The 18,964-nt window shown below is 51.4% G+C and overlaps 1 protein-coding gene across 2 annotated transcripts in view; it reads left to right on the forward strand.

Moving 5' to 3' along the window:
• The first annotated feature begins 5,975 nt into the window (after nt 1–5,975).
• The window catches only part of CLTB (clathrin light chain B), an 18,081-nt gene continuing 5,092 nt past the window's right edge, over nt 5,976–18,964 (forward strand). The window contains exons 1-4 of one of the 2 annotated variants that reach the window (XM_046666582.1): nt 5,976–6,298; nt 11,382–11,428; nt 18,410–18,527; nt 18,785–18,896. In XM_046666582.1, the coding sequence (XP_046522538.1) occupies nt 6,112–6,298; nt 11,382–11,428; nt 18,410–18,527; nt 18,785–18,896 (464 nt within the window). In that variant the 5' untranslated portion in view covers nt 5,976–6,111. The remainder of the gene's footprint in view (nt 6,299–11,381; nt 11,429–18,409; nt 18,528–18,784; nt 18,897–18,964) is intronic. The other variant, XM_046666583.1, reaches the window with a different exon arrangement.

Here is an 18,964-nt window from a genome sequence, read left to right on the forward strand (position 1 = left end):
AAAGCATAGTTTGGGAATAATATTCACCACACATCTATCTGTTGAAGGATTTGAATCTAGAGTATATAAGCAATTCTTACAACTCAACAAGAATAAAATGGCCCAACAATAAAATGGACAAAACATTTGAACATATACTCCATAAGGGAAGATATACAAATGGCTAATAAGTACATGAAAAAATGCTCAACATTATTACTTATCAGGGAACTACAAATTAAAACCATAACGAGATGCCACTGCACACGTAGGAAGGCTAAAATTTAGAAGGCCAAGTGTCTGTCGGGATGTGGAGCAACAGGAACTGTCACATTTTACTGGTGGGAACATAAAATGGTACAACTACTTTGGAAAACAGTTTGGCTGTTCCTTATAAAGTTAAACGTACACTTTCCATACAGCCCAGCAACTCCATTCCTAGTTGTTTACACAAGAGAAATGAAGATATGTCCACACAAAGATTGTATATGAACTTTCATAGCAGCTTAGGCATCACAGCACAAACTTGGAAATAATTCTAATGTCCACCAACAGGTGAAAAAGATACACAATTTATGCAATATTCGTACTACAGAATTCTACACAGTGATAAGACACTGATAACGTGCAACACCTGAATGAATTAGCAAAAAGTAGCCTGTAGTAACAGAAAGCAGTGGTTGCCTGGGGCTGGGGACTGCGAGCAGTGTGGGGAGCTGACTGAGAAGGCACATGCCAGAACTTTTCAGGGTGGTGGATATGTTTCATATTTTGAGTGTGCTGGTCATTACGCAGGTGTACACACTTGTCAAACCTCGTGGAATTGTACACTTAAAATGGGCATGCTTTATTGATTTAAATTTTACCTCATAAAGTTGATTTTTTCAAAAAGAATTAAGAGACACAAATAAATACAGCGTGGAGATATTGTTCAGATCTTGATTCTAACACACCAACTGCAAAAAAATTATAAGACATTCATGAAAATGTGAATACTGACGTATATTTGCTGATATTGATATTGTCAAAATTTTTATCTGTGATAATTATATTGTAGTTATATTAAAAAAGGTAAGAAGTCCCTCTATTTTAGTGAAGTATTTATGGAGGAATTGATGTAGCATGTGGGATTTGCTTTAAAATAATTAAAGCATAGGACAGTGGCGGGGTGTAGATGAAATAAGTTTGGCCAAATATTGATAGCCATTGAATCTGGGTGATGGGCACATTGGGGTTTATTATATGACATTATTATAATTATAATTTCATTTCTATATTATATATTATTGGATTAATTTTGTTATTATCTCTACATTTGTATATGTTTGAAATTGTCCATAATAAAAAAATTTTTTTTTAAGAATTTAAAAGTCATATCAACCAAATGCAATGTGTTAACATTGTTTGAATCCTAAGTGAGCAAACCAACAATAAAAAGATGTTTATGAGACAATTGGGGAAATTTGAATACTGGCTAGATAACGGGTGACATTAAGGAATTTGGAGGAGAAATTTCTTTTGCTGTTATAACAGTTCTTTGGTTATGTAAAAAAAGAAGATGAAGATGGAGGAGGAGGAGGAGAAAGAGAATAAGAAACAGCAGCCGCAGCAATGCCCACACGTGGCACACAGATCTTGGTTTCTTCCTTCACTCAAAGGTAGCAGGAGTCCTCATAGAAATGGCTTATTCTTAAGCCTGGAGCATTTTGTCGTGTCGGAAGGTAAGAAAACGCTCAGAGATGATGTGGACATATCAAAAACACAGGAGCCAGCCTGAAAGGACTCCCACTGACTCAATCTTGGACAATTTGAGTACTAAAATAAATAATGATAGCAAAGTATTACAATCCATTGGATACAATAAGAGTTTGTGAATCTGTGCAAACAAACATTTTCCTTATAGTAACTAGCCAATTAATAAATGTATGAGGAGTGATGGTATTAGAAAATTACCATTTGATAACTATCGTTATAATACCTGAATCATGCAAAAATCAATAGATGCCATAGTGAATACATAGGTGAAAGTCTGAGGAGTGACATAAAATTTACGTAGTCTTACCGTACCTCTCCACAGGATATTTATTAATTAGAAAGGGAAAAAGTAGTAATTTTACAGTGGGGAAACCTGACAGACACCACCTTAACCAAATGATCCACTTTAACATCATCAGTAACTGGGCAAATTGACATCATGTGCCTCCTGAAATGATGCACTGAGAAGAACTCAGCAACACATTTGTGCTATTCCTGCCAAACACGTTCGACCTGAATCCAACCATGAGGAAACAAAGACAACTCAAACGGAGAGATGAAAGAGCTGCCTAGTAATGTTCAAGACATCGATGTCATGAGAGACAAAGAAAGGGAAGAAGTGTTCTAGATTGAAGGAGATCAAACAGATATGATAACTGAACGCAATTCATAATCTGGGATTTTAGTCTCCTCTGTTATTGGGATATGTAATGAAATCTAAGTAAGTTATGTCGATTAGATAATGGTATTCAATCAATATTAATATCCTGATTTTGATAATTATATAGTGGTTATGTAAATGACAATCTTTATTTTTAGGAAGGCACACAGTGAAATATTTAGGGATGAAGGGGCATCATGTCTGCAACTTACTCTCCAATGGTTTAGGAAAAAGAAAGAAGAAAAAAGAATAAAGCCAATATGATGAAATGCTGTCATTTGGAGGATCTGAATGAGAGGCATATGGGAATTATTTGCAATTTTCTGTACGTCTGAAATTAGGTCAAAATGAAAAGTTGAAAAGAAGTGATAAAAAAAACAACCTTGAGAGTAAAATCAACCAATCCACCCCTGCCCCCAAAAGAAAGGGGCTTATTAGTGGGAATGTCAAAGGTGCAGCTGCCATAGAAATCAGTATGCCGATTTTTCAAAAACTGAAAAATTGAATCACCGTCTGATCCAGTAACTTCATTCCCGGGTATATATCTAAAAGAACTGAAAGCAAGATCTGAAAGAGATATTTGCACACCTGTATTAATAGCAGCATTATTCTTAGTAGCTAAGAGGTAGAAGCAACTCAAATGTCCGTGGACGGATGGATGGATAAAGAAAATGTGGCATATACATCATAGAATGGAATATTATTCAGCCTTAAAGAGGAAGGAAATTCTGACGGATGCCACAACATGGATGAACCTTGAAGACATTATGTCGAGACATTACACTGTATGATTCCACTTAAGTGACGCATCTAACGTAGTGAAATTCGTGTTCACAGAAAGGGCGCTGCGTTGCCAGAGGCTCCCGGGAGGGGGAAGCTAGGAGTGCTTTAATGGGTGTGAACTTTCTATTTTGCAAGATGAAAACTTCTGGCCTTCTGTGACACAATGATGTGAAAGTACTGAGTCCTACTCAATTGTACACTTAAAAATGGTATAGACGGTAAATTTTATGTTTTTACCTCAATTTTTTTAAAAGTTCTTAATTTTTAAAAAAGAGGTTAACATAGTGAATTGTATACAGCTGAAATTATATAATGTATGGGGAAGAATCAAGGATGTAGATGAAACAAGACTGACTATGTGTTGGTAATATTGAGGTTCGGGGGTTGGTAGGTGGGGTTGCCTTATATCTTTCTTTCTACTCTTATAAATGCTTGAGATTTTCCACTAAAAAAGTTTAAAAAATTTCTCCACTTCAGACTTCATAAATTGAGATTTAGAGTCTGTCAGATTGCCCCATATCTTTGCTGAACTTTTTAAAAAATTATTTTATTATTTTTAAAGACTTTATGTGTCTGTTTTCTCCCCAAAGCCCCCCCGGTACATAGTTGTATATTCTTAGTTGTGGGTCCTTCTAGTTGTGGCGTGTGGGACGCCGCCTCAGCACAGCTTGACGAGCAATGCCAGGATCCAAACTGGTGAAACCCTGGGCCGCCGAAGCAGAGTGCACAAACTTAACCATTAGGCCATGGGGCCGGCCCCTCTTTGCTCAACTTTATTTATTGATGTCTTTTGACCGCTACTGAGTTTCACAATTAAATGGAGAATTAGGAAACTAGAACTGTGTGTAGAGATCTCCAAAGATATTTAGAGAGGTGCCGAGAAACTGGGCATCCCCAGCATAAGGAAGTGCTACGTGGTTCAAAATATAACTTTAATAATAATTTTTAATATTAATGCTTGAGAGTAAGAGTAATGTACAAGAGCAAGCATGGCTGCAGAACAATCTGGACCAGTAACTTGTATAAATTAAACATGGAGCAAAGCTCTGCTGATGGGTAAATTAGGAAGGAGCAGGAAGAAAGAAGGAGGTAGTTGGGGAGAGTGTCTGGGGGATTTGCATGTGTCCACATGGTACAGTGTTATGTGAGCTGCTGACTGAAGCCTGGGCGGGGGGAGTCAAACAAGAGCATCCCTCAGAGGGCACAATGGGCGCACAGCATGTTCACTCATCCGTCTGTCTCCACAAAAGTAGCCACATTAGTGGCTGGTTTGTTGTGCAAACAAAACTTTCTAGGGCTTTTCAGCACTGAGCCTGCAGTTTTGGAAATAAGAGGTGTGAGATGGTGGTGGAGCGGGTGCTTGGACCAGGCTGTGCAGGGCTAGGGCCTTAAATTTCATTCTTTCTTTATTATTATTATTATTTATTTTATTTATTTATTTTTTTGAGGAAGATTAGCCCTGAGCTAACATCTGCTGCCAATCCTCCTGTTCTTGCTGAGGAAGACTGGCCCTGAGCTAACATCCATGCCCATCTTCCTCTGCTTTCTATGGGACGCCTGCCACGGCATGGCTTGACGAGCGGCGTGCTGTAGGTTCTCACCCAGGATCCAGGCCGGGGAACCCAGGGCCGTCCAAGCAGAATGTGCAAACTTAACTGCTGGCCGCCAGCAGGCCCCTCTTTCTTTTTTTTACGCTACTAATAAATGACTATATTCTCACCACAAGAGTGAAACCTACATCGAAGTATTACTGAGCAAAACTGAAGTGCCCCTTCACCCCAACTCTACCTCCACTCCCCACGCCCTGAGGGAACCACTCCCCGCAGCTGGGCACACAGCTTTCTTTTCTCTCTTCCAGCTCGTAGTTGACCTTCAAGTCTCAAATCAGAAAGAGAAAATCGCAAGTGCAGACCTGGTGGGGGTTCCCGGCTCTCCTGGTACCCTGTGTTGAAACCACAGCACCTCAAACGTGGAGCTGTGACTGGCCACTTGCCATCTGTTGGTAACCTCCCCATGGCCAAAACTGGGTTTTACTAAATTTTGTCATCCTGATGCTTGGTGAGGCCCTGGCAGGGAGGTGGCACTCAGAGATGGTTTACTGAGGGCACTGGGTGGAGGAGGGGCAAGCTGCCTGGGTAAATTAGATCTGCCTTTCTCAGGCCGGCTCATACTTAAGAGACTTTTAAGGGGCCCAGCCTATGAGTAGGGGCCCAGTCAGGTCACACAAGTCCCCCGCGCAGAGCCCTGGGGTCTAAGCTGAAGCTTCTCCAATGACAGAAACGCATGAAAAATGCACTAAACCAACACGGCCTAGTGGGAAGGGCCCTGGACTTGCAGGACAGATGCAACGAAGCCGTGGGATTTCATGTCACCTCTCCGAGCCTCGTTTTCCTCCTCTTGGGGAGGAGGAAACTCTTAATCACGGGATTTAGAATATCTGCCCAGCTTAGGTGAAGAAACTTTTGCAGAATGAATCAGGGGCAAGGTCTGCGCGGCGACCACCCCCTCGGTGCTCCCGAGGCCCGGGCCGCCCGCCCGCGGTGGCCGCTTGTCCAGCCCGCTCCCCTCTAGACCGGCCGCAGGCGTGCCTGGCGGGGCGTCCCGGGAACGGGCGCCGCCGGCGGGGAGCGGGGAGCGCAGCCCCGGCCTCGGGCCCGTCGGGCTGGGCCGCCGGCCTGCTGCCGCCCTCCTGTGGCCGCTGCGAGGCGACCTCCGGCCGTCCCGCGGGCCCCCTCCCTCGGCCGGTGACATCACCGCATTCCCGTCCCGGCTCCTCCCGCCTGCAGCCGCAGTGACAGGCGAGCCGGGCCGGTGGCGGAGAGGAAGTGCGTCCCCGCGAGGCCGGCTCCCCGGGCGGCTCGGGTGACAGCGTCGCGGCCGCCGGCCGGGCAGAGCCGAGCGCCAGGCGGACGCTTCAGCAGAGACGCGGGAAAATGGCTGATGACTTTGGCTTCTTCTCGTCGTCGGAGAGCGGGGCCCCCGAGGCGGCCGAGGAGGACCCAGCGGCCGCCTTCCTGGCCCAGCAGGAGAGCGAGATCGCGGGCATAGAGAATGACGAGGGCTTCGGGGCCCCCGCGGGCGGCCAGGCGGCCCTCGCGCAGCCGGGAGCCGCGGGGGCGGGTGAGTCAGCGCCGGGCCTGGAACCAGGGGCCGGGGGCTCGCCCGGGGTACCTGGCCAGCGCAGCCCGGGCCCGGGCCCGCGGTCGAGCGGAGAGGGCCTGCTGTCCACGGCCAGGAGCAGGCCTGGGGCCGTGCGTGCGCCGAGGGGGCCCCGGGGGAAGTGGGGAGGAATCGTCTTGGAGATCCCCATCTGAGGCCGCGCCTGGCCATGGATCTGGTGGCTCCCGGAACAGGAATTCATCATGACACTTCATCCCTGGGCCAGCTCCACCACTCCCTGGCTCTGGAATCCAGCCCTGCCCAGCCTGAGAGTCTCTCCTGAGCCTCCCCGGTGTCTGGCTGTCCCAGGCTCCCAGCTAAGCCGTGCAGGTGTGGGCACAAATGCAGACCTCCTGGCCCCTCAGGGTTAGCTCCCTCCTACAGCTGGGAAAGCAGGGCTCAACTGGGTGCTCCAAGAACTCACAGACCTTTCCTGGGGACCACCTGGCATCCTGCAGCCACTGAGCTAGGCACTTTACTTACATTTAATCATTTCATACACATTGTTAAACCCATGTCAGAGACGGCAAAATTGAGGCTCAAAAGGTACACCATTGAAACAACTAGTAAGTGGCAGAGAGGATTTAAACCTGTTTCTGTGACACTCTAAGCCCTCTCCACCTGACCACACTGTCTTGGGTCTGCCTGGCTCTGAGTCTGATGCCAGGGTGGGGGCAGGGCCGCAAAGGGCTTCAGTCAGATGTGGTCCTGCCCTCCCCGGTTTGTAACTGTCCATTAATGGTTTTCCAAAGGTGGTCCAGGGCTATTGCGGTTAGCTTCAGACGCAGGGTTCAGGGCCTGATTGCTGTGACAGCATGTTATCAGCGATGTTTGGCTTGAAAAAACAGTTTCCTAAAATATTTAGTAAAAACGTCGCTATCACCTTCATGGGTACATCCAAAACAGCTCTTGCTTCCTGCTACTGTTGTCGTTTGCTGGGGGTTTATGGGCCTGTTGGAATGAGTGGTAGCTTATATGTTTAAAAGAATATTGATAAGTGAGGCTCCTTATAGTCGTGTTTGCATTCATTCAACTTTAACTGAGACCTGCTGTGTGCCAGGTCCGCAGGAGTACAGAAATGAAAAAGACAGTTCTTGCAGCTTGAGGAGTTTGAAGCATCTCTGCATCCCCTTGATATGAGAAATGTAACAAGTCCTCTGTAACATACAAGAAACTGGAGGCCCAGAGAGCCTAAATATCTTGCCCCAAGTCACACAACCATGAGTGACAGATCTGGGACTTGATCCCAGACCTGCCAACCCTGGGCTCCATGCTCTTTCAAATGCTGTGGCCGTCATGCTGGCAGGCGATGGGACGTTCGGGTTGGGGGGGATGTTTTGCTACCCAACCAAGCCAGCAGTGGAGCTCTTCTGAAGCAGCAGCTGTGAGCACCTCAGCATAGACCCTTATGCATCCCAGGGCATTCCTAGGAAATGCCCGCCCACGTTCATGCACCAGTATTAATTTGTCCACACCTCCTTGAGACCAACAGCTTGGCCTGGGGGAGGCCCTACTGAGAAAAGCCTGCGTCAGAGCCCCCTGAGAAAGAAGGGCAGGCAGAACCTAGGCTGAGGGGAAGCATCTGGGAGTTGAGTAGGTTGTGGCCTCTCCCAGGACAGTGGGGTTCTGGGAACTTAAAGCCTGATGGAAGGTTCCCTCTCTGGCAGGGGTGGGGCATCGATTGGCCCCTGACCTGAGGTGGCAGGAAGAGAAGCAGGGACACGTTCTCTGAGGGTCTCCCGGAGTCACACCTACTGGAGCTGCCAACGCCCGGCTGCCCTCCTAAGAGGGGCACGGGAGCAGGAGTGCTGTGGGATAGCAGCTCAACTGGCGGCCACACAGGACAGGGCCGATCCAACCCTCCTAGGCCTAGATGCTGCTGAGCAAGTATCCCCCTGACCAGCCGTGAGTGCCAGAAGCCTGGGCGGGTGGAGAAAAGTGCCTTGGCCTGCTGGGAGCTGGGCCAAAGCTTCTCCCACTGCCGCTGCCAATCAACACCCCTGGGTCTCTCTCTGAGACAAGCCCCTGCACTGAGTGCCCTGGCGCTGGGCCCCCAGGTGCTCCTGGGAAAAGGTGTCTGGTGCAGGCCTGAGCCTGAGCTTCGCTCTCTCCCCTGGGGCTGGATCTGTGGCCAGCCTGAGCAACAGACACTTTGTTTCCATTCATCAGCCTTGGGGAGGGCCCAGAAAGTTTATATTTTCACACCCAGATTGCTGAGCGCCTAGCCTGGCTCTGCCCCTGACTTGCCCAGTCAGTTCCTGGCAAGCCCATTTCCCCTGCTGGGCCTCAGTAAACTCCCAGGAATGTTCTGGACTCTGTCTGCCCCTGCTCTAAAAGGGGTCAGGAATCTGAGGGAAGCAACACCCTCAGGGTTATCCCTGGGACTCATGTCCGCTGCACGCCTGTTCCGCCAGCCTCTGACTGTGGACACACGGTTATAGACGTGCAATAGCCTAATTGGAGAGCATTGTGGCGTCAGAGCCTTGTGATTCTGTGTGCGGGTGTGTGTAGATCCCCAAAGGGGCTGAAACTTCATCCCCAGAGGAACAGTCACGGGACTAAGAGACGGGGGCAGAGAGACTTTCCAAAGGCCTGGGGGGCCTGCGGATGAGGGGCCTGAGACTGGGAATGGTCAGGGTGGAGTGGGGTGCTGCAACTTCTACTCCAGAAAGGCCCAGCGTACAGACCAGCATCATTGTGAATGGACCCTGGTAACGTAAGGCCCTGGGAGAGGAGATGCCCGGGGAGAAGAAGCCCCATTGCAGAAGATGCTGCCACTGAAACCCCATGAGCCCCACCCTGATTTAGGGACCAGGCCACCTATGCAGGAGAAGCCCTATCTGAATGATTAAGGATGACAGCTGACATAGTTGGTCAGAATCCATCACTGTTTGAAAATAAGGCAATTATAATTTATATCAACCCGGGATTATTTCCATGCGCGTAAGTATCCGTGCCTTCAATCCCCTGGCTGAAAGCACTGTCGCTGCTGCTCATGGCTCTGTCTGGCTGGTAAAGGGATACTTGTCCATCTGTGGTACTCTCGTGTGGCCTCCCGTGGCTCTTTGCTAGGAGGCACTGCAGTTTCTGAGAGGCCTTAGACAGGCCTTGCAGATGACAGTGGGTCCCCAAAGAGCAATTCAACTTCCATTTAGCCAACACTTGCCACTTGCCCATTCTGTGCAGGAGCCTTTAGGAGCTGCATGGGATACAGAGTCTGGTAAGGGAGTGCATGACCCCTGGGAGGTCATAAGTAATTGCATAAGAGGGTGGGGATGCTGTACCATATTCTAGGATACCCCCAAGGTGAGACCTTCCATCAGCACCTAGGGAAGTAGAGGAAGTTAATGGAGGGCTTCCCAGAGGAGGTGACTTGTGGACTGGGTCTTGGAGAACAACTGGATCCCAAAGAGTATTGTTTAGAGAGGGAGCAGGAATAAAGGCACGAGGTGCCGGGTGGTGTGTTTGGGGAAGGAGGGAACTAGAATTTAGGGTTTACGAGAGGGACTGGTGGGCAGTGAGGTGGAAAAACGGGCAGGGCCAGATTGTAGAGACCCTCAAGTGCTATGTTCCAGGGTGTGATGTACTCAGTCGGCAAATATTTCTTCAGTCCCTGTTCTGTACCGGGCGCTTTTCCAGGTGCTGTGCCCCAGCAGTGGACCAAACAGAGTCCCTGCCCTCATGGAGGGTCCATTCAAGTGGGAAAGACAGATCATAAACACGTGCACGAGTGAACACATCAGGCTGTGGGAAGTGCTATGGGGAAGATGCCACCCGGAGGACGGGGTGCCGAGGGGCGAACGTCGGGCGGGCAGGCAAGGCCTCTATAATGCAGTGTTTGAGCAGAGGCTGAAGGGAGTGCAAGGGCAGCCCACGTGGAATTGGGTCGGAGGGCCTTCCAGGCAGCGGGAACAGCACCTGCCAAGTCCCCCGAGGCAGGAGCAGGCTCTGTAGGCCACTGTGGTCCGTGGTTAGTGGATGTCTTTTTGGTTTGTTTCCATTATATTTTTAGTCAGAGGAGTGACATAAATAAGCGTATGCTTTACAAAATGTCAGCCCAGGCAGTTGGTTTGAAAGAGGGTTGGGAGAGGGTGAGGCTGAAGTCTGGGAGGCCTATGATTGGACAAAAGCCACTCATTCATTCATTCTTTCTTTAATGCATTTATCCATTTGTTTATTCAACAAATAGTTTCTAGCTCTTACTAAGTTGCAGGTACCATGCAAGGCTCTGGGTAGGACAGTGGTAGAGAAAGGACACAGGGTGTGCCCCTCCAGGTGTTTGCCACTAGCAGAGCAGGCAAAGCAAAGCAGGTGTGGGTGGGGCGGGGAGCCGGGGCTGGGCCGGGCAAGGGGCAGAAAGCAGAGGGCAACTTTGAGGGTCACTGTCGCAGCAGAAGCCACAGGAATTTGTTACTAATAGACGTCAGGGAAAGGGATGGGGAGGAGTCATTGTTGAGGGCAAAATGAAATCCATCTGGGAGGGGCAGGAGGAAAAATAGGCCAGGGGCTGCCTGGTGGGGGCTGCCGTTCCTGCTCTCCCAGATGGAGCAGTTGCTCAAGGCACCACAGGGACAGACAGAGACACGCAGGCCCCTTTTCCTTAGCCCTCGCAGACCCCGCCCTGAGCCTGCAGAGCCTCTGCCCCTACACCGGGCACAGAGTTCACAGACAATCGGGCCATTCCCAGCCACAGCTGAAAGTAAATTAATTTCAGGTAGGCGAGGAGTATTACTGGCTGGATGATCTTGGGCAACCCCATAACCTCTCTGAGCCTCAGTTTGAGAATCTGTAAAATGGGTTGACAACAACTTCATCACAAGGCTGTGGTGAAAATTCAATGTGATAATGGCTATGATGGCTGTGAGAAGGCTTTGTGAACAGTCAAGGATAGAGCCCAAGTTATTTATGTATTCATATGTCTATGTATGTGGGGTCAAAACACAAGGGCATATACAGAGGTTGGCTCGGGGCGCTACTGTAGGACCATTGTGTGCTTGCTATAAGCCGAGCAATGAGTAATGCTGTCTCCTTGTTCTCTCTCTAGCTGGTTCTGACGACATGGGGACCACGATCAATGGAGATGTGTTTCAGGTAAGCAAGATTCTGTCTTAGCAGTGGTAGGGACCGACAGCCTGAGTCTCAGTAACTTATGGCCCCATCCACGGTAGGATTAGGGCTCCAAGTTCTTCTGCTCATCATGTCTGATGCATTGGGATGGGAACAGAGAGAGAGGTTTTGACATGGTTTTTTTGTCATGTGGGAGTAAGGGATGAAGAATAAGGACCACCAAAGACAAGGATTGATGGGGTGTGACCTCAGGTTGCCCACAGTGATGTCCAGCTTCAGGAGGGAGAGATAAAGAGGCCCACAGTGGCACAGGCTGCAGGAAACACATGGCCCTGCACACATGTGTGCCACCGGCAGGAGGCAGAACCCAGGGGCCACTCTGGCCATATGAGCATTTTAACTGGGCAGGCCTTTGATCCGGAGGTTCCATGTCTTGGAATTTTCCCTAAGGAAATAACTGGACAAGGACACTCAGATTCTTTGCAGGATCATTTATAACAGCAGGCAAACTGGAAACAACCTGAGTGTCCAGCATCAGGGGCCTGGGTAGGTAAATTAGAAAACCATGCTGTTGTTAAAAAAAACAAGTGAGCTTTCCGAATTGACATGAAAAGAGGCCTACAATATATTAAGTGGAAAATCAGCTTGCAGAATAATATGCTCAGTATGGTCCTGTTTTTTATTTTAGAAATATAAACATCTGAAAATATCAGAGAGGATATGCGCCGACTGTTAACAGTGGTTAGCCCCGCGCTGGGGCGGGGGGATGAGAATGGGACTTCACTTTCACTGGGTTGCTTTAAAATTCTTTGTAATGATCTTACACCACACACACACACACAAACACACACACACACACAAACACAAACCCAAAAAGCACCTAGTAAAGATATTTCTAGTGAAAGCCTGCCTCTCTCCGCCCCCACCTGACCCCTCTGTCCTCATATACACACAAATCAGTTTCAAAGTACTTACACTGACAGAACTTGGACGACAAGTGGCATCCCCAGGACCCCACGGATGCAGCAGTCCTCACCACCCCAGCCCCAGACGCCTGGTGGGGCGAAGCCTTCACTGGATGAGCCGTAATTCCCCCTGCCCCGGGTCAGGCTCCTTGACTGCGGGGGCTGCAGCTTGGGATCTCCTGAGCTCCGCCCTGTCGAGGGGCTGGCCTCCAGAAGCCTCAAGGAGAATAAACAATACTTTCTTATGTAAGAGGGTTGGGCTGGTACCTTAACACAGGGAAACTGGCCAAGTCCTGTCTCTGGAAAATTACTCAACTGTTAGCAAGCTAGAAAAGCCAGTGTCTAGGACTTTAAGAGCTTCGTGTCTACTTGGGCCTGACAGCACCACATAAGCAGCACTCAGACCTGTATAGTTGGGTAAATCGTTGAGACTCAGGCTGCCCCTGCCATGGGCACACTCAGAAGGACTTTGCTTGACCCAAAAGGTCTGTGTCCTAAAGTGGACTGGAGCCGGAGGTAGGAGCACCTGGCACTAGGAGCAGGATAGCCTTCCCTTTCTATAGGTTAGGATCTTGAGGCCTTCTCCCTCCCCGGCCCCCACCGCCGCTTTGTATTTGGTGGATGTGAGGGAGCCTGGGCCTCCTTCCTAATCTCAGTGGGAACTCTTCTGCTCACCGCTACGAATAATGACCCCAGGTATGTTTGTTTGTAAACCATTTCACATCTGGGCCATGCCGGAATCCCTACGGCGGTGGGGGGGGCACAGATGAGGCGAGGCACTCAGAAGCTCAGTGGCTTCATCTCCTGCCCCTGACCTGGTACCCTTTGTGCCACCCCCCTGTGGCTAGGCTGGGCTGGGCTGGCCGGGCCGCAGGTGGGAGGCCCCCAGCCCTTCCTTAGGACTGCACAGGGAGCAGGCTCTGGCTCGCACTGCAGGGAGGAGAAGCCTCGTTTGTGCACGACCAACACTTTTAAGGGTCCTGGCAGAGCTTTCTTGCTACATTTCTTAATGTCTTCTGGAAGCCTGTGGGCCACTAAGGGTCCAGCTAGGAACCTGATCCCCACCAAGTCCTAAGGACAAGCCTGGCCACATCCATTCCCGTTCCATCTGGCACGCCAGGGGCAGGGAGAGAAGGCCCTGCAGGACTTGCTCCCCCTGCACAAACTCTCTCTCCCTTGCTCCACACGCCCTCATCCCCCTTTGAGCCACTTAGAGGGATCAGCAGCTCAGCTTAGCTTAGCTTAGCTTTAGCTGGTCAATCCCCAAGATTCAGTGCTTCATCCTCCTGGCGGGCCCTGGAGTCACAGCAGCCGCTCAGCCAGCATGGCCCCTGGGGACTCTCATGGTGCTGTCCAGCAGAAGGGTCCCTCACAAGAGGGCTGCCGGGGAGCTGGACCAAGGTCAGCCTGGCTCTGACGGTAGCCTCCCACCTTTTGGTCCTGGCCATACCCGACCCCTTTGCTCTCAAGCTCGAGAGGGGCTTGGGGCATTCCTGCAGCCGCTGGTGAGCCCCCCTGGGCAGCCTAGCCTCCTGACAGCTGACCCAATTTCCTCACTGGGACCCTCAAGTGATTAAAGAGGAGCCCTGCTGGGGCCCCCAACCTCCCTGCTCACCGGCAGGGGCAGGAAAGTAAGTCCAGAGGGGCCGGAGGAGAGGAGTCAGCAAACCGCTTCTCAGGATGGACCAGGCCAGCAGCACCGCTGTGCTCTTCCTGGTGGTGCCGGGTAGGGCGGGATGCATGGGCTGGCCCTCACCTGTGCACAGCCTCTACAGGCCTCAGGGCTTCCGCATCAGTTAGCGCATGTGGGCCCCACTGCACACGCTCAGTGGGTTGTTGTCACTGTCATTTAACAGGAGCCCAGGGAAGGGATTTCTCAAAGGCCACACATCCAGTGAGTGGCAGAAGGGAACTCAAAGCCCAGTCCTGTGATGCTGTGTCCCAAGTTGTCCCTGCACCCTCCACATCGCTTTGCAGGCAGACACTCTCTCCTTCATTCAGTCAACTCTCATTCTCTAAGTGCCGTGCACTGGGCTCGGGTCGGTGGATGTAGAGGCAAATCCAACGTGTGTTTGTCCTCAAAGAGCTCGCTTCTAATAGAGGACAGAGACCTGGAAAGAAGCGATGGTAGCAGAACAGGAAGGGCTCGGGTATGGGGGAGTGTTAAGAGCTAGGAGTCTGAATTCTCACTATGTGTCAGGCGCCACCCAAGAGCTTTACATGTGTTAGCTCATTTCATCCTCCCAACACCCCTACAACGTAGGTTTTGTCATTATCCCCATTTCACAGAGCAGGAGGAGGACCAACAGGGAGGTCTGATACCTCGCTTCAGTTACACAGCTGGGACGAGCCAGCATTTGAATGAGGTTCATGCGCCAGATGCTGCACTGAAGTCGGGGAGTGCAACAGGGGACTGATGCTGGAAGTGGGTTTCCAGGCCACCCGGGGGGAGGGGGTGGTCCTGGCTGAGGGGACAGCATGTGCAAAGGCAGAGAGGGTAAGACACTCAGTCTGGGGCTTGCCTAGAGCCTGGGGCCTGCTGCAGAGTGAGCTGTGCCGGGGGAGCCCCGAGTGGCCGAAGGTACAGGGCTGCTGTGCCTGCAGGTGGGACTGGGGGCGCTGGGCACAGCTCCCAGCCAGAGCGTGTTGGTGGGCCCTGCTCCCGGGGCACAAGTGGTGGAGGAGGCTGGCCCAGCTTGGACAGGGCCTGGGGCCTGGGACATGGCTACCTCTGAGCACAAGGGGCTTGGAACACACTGAGTGGTGTCCTTGGATGTGCAGCGCAGCTGCTCCAGGGGCCAGGAGAAGCACTGGGGGTCCGAGCAGTTCCTCAAGGCTGCTCTTACACCCAGACTGGGGCGCTGTGGTGGGCTGCACAGAAGAGTCTGGATGGAGTCAGACAACCCAGGTTTCCTTGCTGGCTTTGCCCAGCCAGACTACCCTGGACTAGTCACTGCTCTGAGCCAGATTTCTCATTTGTCACATGGGGCTTAGAGGCCCTGCCCTGCTATCCCCATGGGTCAGTGACGAAAGTGCTCTGCAGCCCAGGAAGCTTCTCTAAAGTCCTGACCTAGCCACTAAGTGAGCTGAGGGGTGGTATGTGTGTGGGTGTGAGCGAGATGGGGGACCGGGAGTGGGGCAGTGGGAGGAGGGGGCACGGTCTCTAATCTTGGGAAGGTAGACTTACCAGGGAGGCAAAAAGTCAGCCCCTGAATCGTGTACACGGAAGTGCCTTTGGTCCCTGTTGGCTACTATGTGGCCAGTATGTTCACACCCAGGAATTCCGCTGGAATCGTGGCTTGGCCAGTTCCTGGCTGAGTGACCTTGGGACTTTGGCGCTAACTTTCCCTACCTATAAAACAAAGATGGTAAAACTTGCCATGTAGGGTTGTAAAGATCAAAGAGAACTGTTAAACTGCAAGTTCTCTGCAAGGTTTAGCACTGTAACTCATGAGTCTTCATTCTAGGGCGGGGTTTATGGAGATACTGGGCCCTAAAGGACACTGTGGGATGGGACTCCTGCCAAGAGGACCCTTCTCCAGCGCACCTGTCCCACCCCGTCTCCTCCCCACCTGCTGGCATCTCTGTACTTAGAGTTTCCCAAAGGCACTGGCCCCACATGGTCCTTATGCTGCCAGTTCTTGATCTGAAATGCCCTTTCCCCATCCTTCCTGTCCTACTCTGCCCCCAGGCCAGAGAGGTCGTGTCCTCTCTTTCCCTGACCTGCATTACAGTGTATGCCCAAGCCATGGTCCTCATCTGTGAGGAACTCCCTCTGCTAAGCTCCCTGATGATGTGCTGTCTTGTTCATCTCTGTCCCCAAGCCTGAACATCTGTTAATTCATTCAATAAATGCTCTTGAAACGCCCCCACAGCTAGGCCCTCCGTGTTCTAGATACTGTACAGAGACAGGCAGTCTCTTCTCACGGAGCTCACTTGCTTGGAGGGAGGAGACAGGCAGTAAACAGGCACAGGCCAGTCATTTCGGATAGCGATGAGTGCCATGAAGGAAATAAAGTATAGCACCCGCATAAGCGCATGTACACGAAAGTTCCTGCAGCTGTCTGCAGATGGGACTTCTACAGGATAGTGAAGAGTTCTGGAAGTCTGGCCTCAGGACAGGTTGTTCCCTGAAGTGGACAGGGTGGGGCTCATCCAACAGCAGTCATCAACTTGTGTTCTCCAGATTAGGGCCCTGGGAAGGCCCCTTGGACGTTGTGAGAGACTCTAAATTGAAGTGGAATGCAGTGCAAGAAAGAGGAATAAGGGCAGCGCCCAACTGCCCCACCCAAGGGTGGGCCTGATGCGAGGTGCCAGGCTGCACTACACGTGCTGGGCCTGCCCTTGCCTCTCCCGCAGACATCTGGAGCCTGCACCCCCGATGCTCTGGCTGCGGCTCCTTCACCAGCTGCCCACACCCTGTTGGGCACCTCCTCTGGCCTGGGCGCACGCTGGCTCTGGGGATCTGCATCCATGCAGCCACTGCTTATTGAGCACCGACTGTGTGCCCAGGACAGTGGGGGCACCCATGGACAGAGGGCACGCCAGACCCTGTCCTGTGGGGAGAAGACAAACGCTGGTATTTAGGACAGTTTTGATGAGTGCTTGAAGGAGGAGCACAGGGAGCAGTGAAAGGATGGAACAGGGCTCCGAGGCTGTAGACGAGGTCCTGCCCTCCCCCCCGGAGCTCGTGGTCCAGCGCAAGACTCACACAGCAGAAGGTGAAGGCTGTGGCGAGGAGCACAGAGGAAGGGGTATGAAGTCTGCGTGGGGGCTGGGGAATATCCCAGAGCTGGTGACTTGAGTGGGATGGAATAAGATTTCATCAGCTAGAGAAGGGAGGGAGACAATTGCAGGCTGAAAGCAGGAGGAGACCAAGGCAGGCAGCAAGCGTGTGTAGGCTGTGTGCAGGCAGGAGTGCATAGGGTGTGCAGAGCGCCAGAGCGGGAGCGGCAGGAGATGGGGCCGAGTCGTCAAAGGTCTCTAGCTTTGTGAGACCAGAAGGGAGCCACATCCTTGGTGGACTGACCCTCAGCCACCAGCACTTCAGGTCCCCGGCTCTGGCAGGCGGCATGGAGAAGTGGGCAGGGCCCTGGCCTGGAAGTCAGAGGCCTGGACTGTGGCCCTGGCTCTGCCACTACATCATGCCATGTTTCCTGTCCTCAGGTTCCTCCCTATAAAATGGGAATGAAGTAATAATAATTCTAGCCACCATTCATTGAGCCGTCACCCCATGCCGGCCACACTTCTAAATGTCTTACGGATGTTGTTGCATCAAATCCTCACAAGAGCTCTTTGAGGTAGTTTTATTATTAATCCCATTTTCAGATGAGAAAACTGAGGCCCAGCAAGGGTAAGCAACTGGCCCCGGCCACATGCATTATAACAGGCAGTAGAGATGGGATCTGAACCTCGACAGTCTGGCCGCAGAGTCCAAGTTCTTCACCACTGCACAGGCCTAGCTGCGGCCATCCTGCCTGCCTGTCTCAGGGCTGCTTGTCTGCTCAGCAAGTGTTCACTGAGCATCCGCTGTGTGCCAGCACTGTGCTGGGCACTGGGGACACTGCAGCAAACAGGACAGACAAGGTCCCTGCTGTCGTGAAGGTGACATTCTGATGGAGGAGACAGACCAGGACAAGTAAACATATTATAAAGTGAGGTCCTTTTGGCCTGTATAAGTGTTATTGGGTAAATGCAACTGTAATAGAGAGTGACTTTAATGAGAGTCACACAGGGGACTGACTGGTGGCAAGAAGCATTTGAAGTTTTTTACATTTTTAAACTCATTTCATCCTTATGTTAACCCTATGACTGGATACTATAATTTAGCCCACTTCACAAAGAGGAAAGTGAGCCACAGAGAGGTTGAGTAACTTGCCCAGGGTCACAGGGGGAAGAGTTGCTGGCAGAGGGCACAGCAGGTGCAAAGGCAGGGTACAGTCATAGAAGGCAGTGGGTGTGAGGTTGTCTGAGATGTGAGGGCTGTCCTTGTACTTGGGCATCAGAGGCAGCAGGGCACACAGCTATGTTTGCGTCCTAGGAGGCTAACGGTCCAGCTGATGGCTATGCTGCGATTGCCCAGGCTGACAGGCTGACACAGGAACCTGAGAGCATCCGCAAGTGGAGAGAGGAGCAGAAGAAACGGCTGCAAGAACTGGGTGAGGGCAGGGCAGGAGCTCGGAGCAGGGCTGGGGTCCCCCTACCGTGGGCTCCCAGCTAGGTCGGCTGTTTAGGACATGGTGGGGTGTCAGGGAACCTTAGGGCATGTGGGGCCCCCATAATGCCTTAATGCAGGAACTGAGTGAGGATGGGCCCTGGGGCTGCCTGCCAGGGCCGAGGGGAGAAGCAGCCAGGGCAGCCATGCCCTCACATCCCTACTGTAAAGCTGCCACTCATTCTCCTGCTGGGGTCACAGATGCTGCCTCCAAGGTGATGGAACAAGAGTGGCGGGAGAAGGCCAAGAAGGACCTGGAGGAGTGGAACCAGCGCCAGAGTGAGCAAGTTGAGAAGAACAAGATCAACAACCGGTGAGAGGAGCTACGGGCACATGAGGGGGCTGTGGGCACGTGAGGGGGCTGTGGGCACGTGAGGGGGC

The sequence above is a fragment of the Equus quagga genome, chromosome 7 (genome assembly GCF_021613505.1).
Source record: "Equus quagga isolate Etosha38 chromosome 7, UCLA_HA_Equagga_1.0, whole genome shotgun sequence".
Taxonomy (NCBI): Eukaryota; Metazoa; Chordata; class Mammalia; order Perissodactyla; family Equidae; genus Equus; species Equus quagga.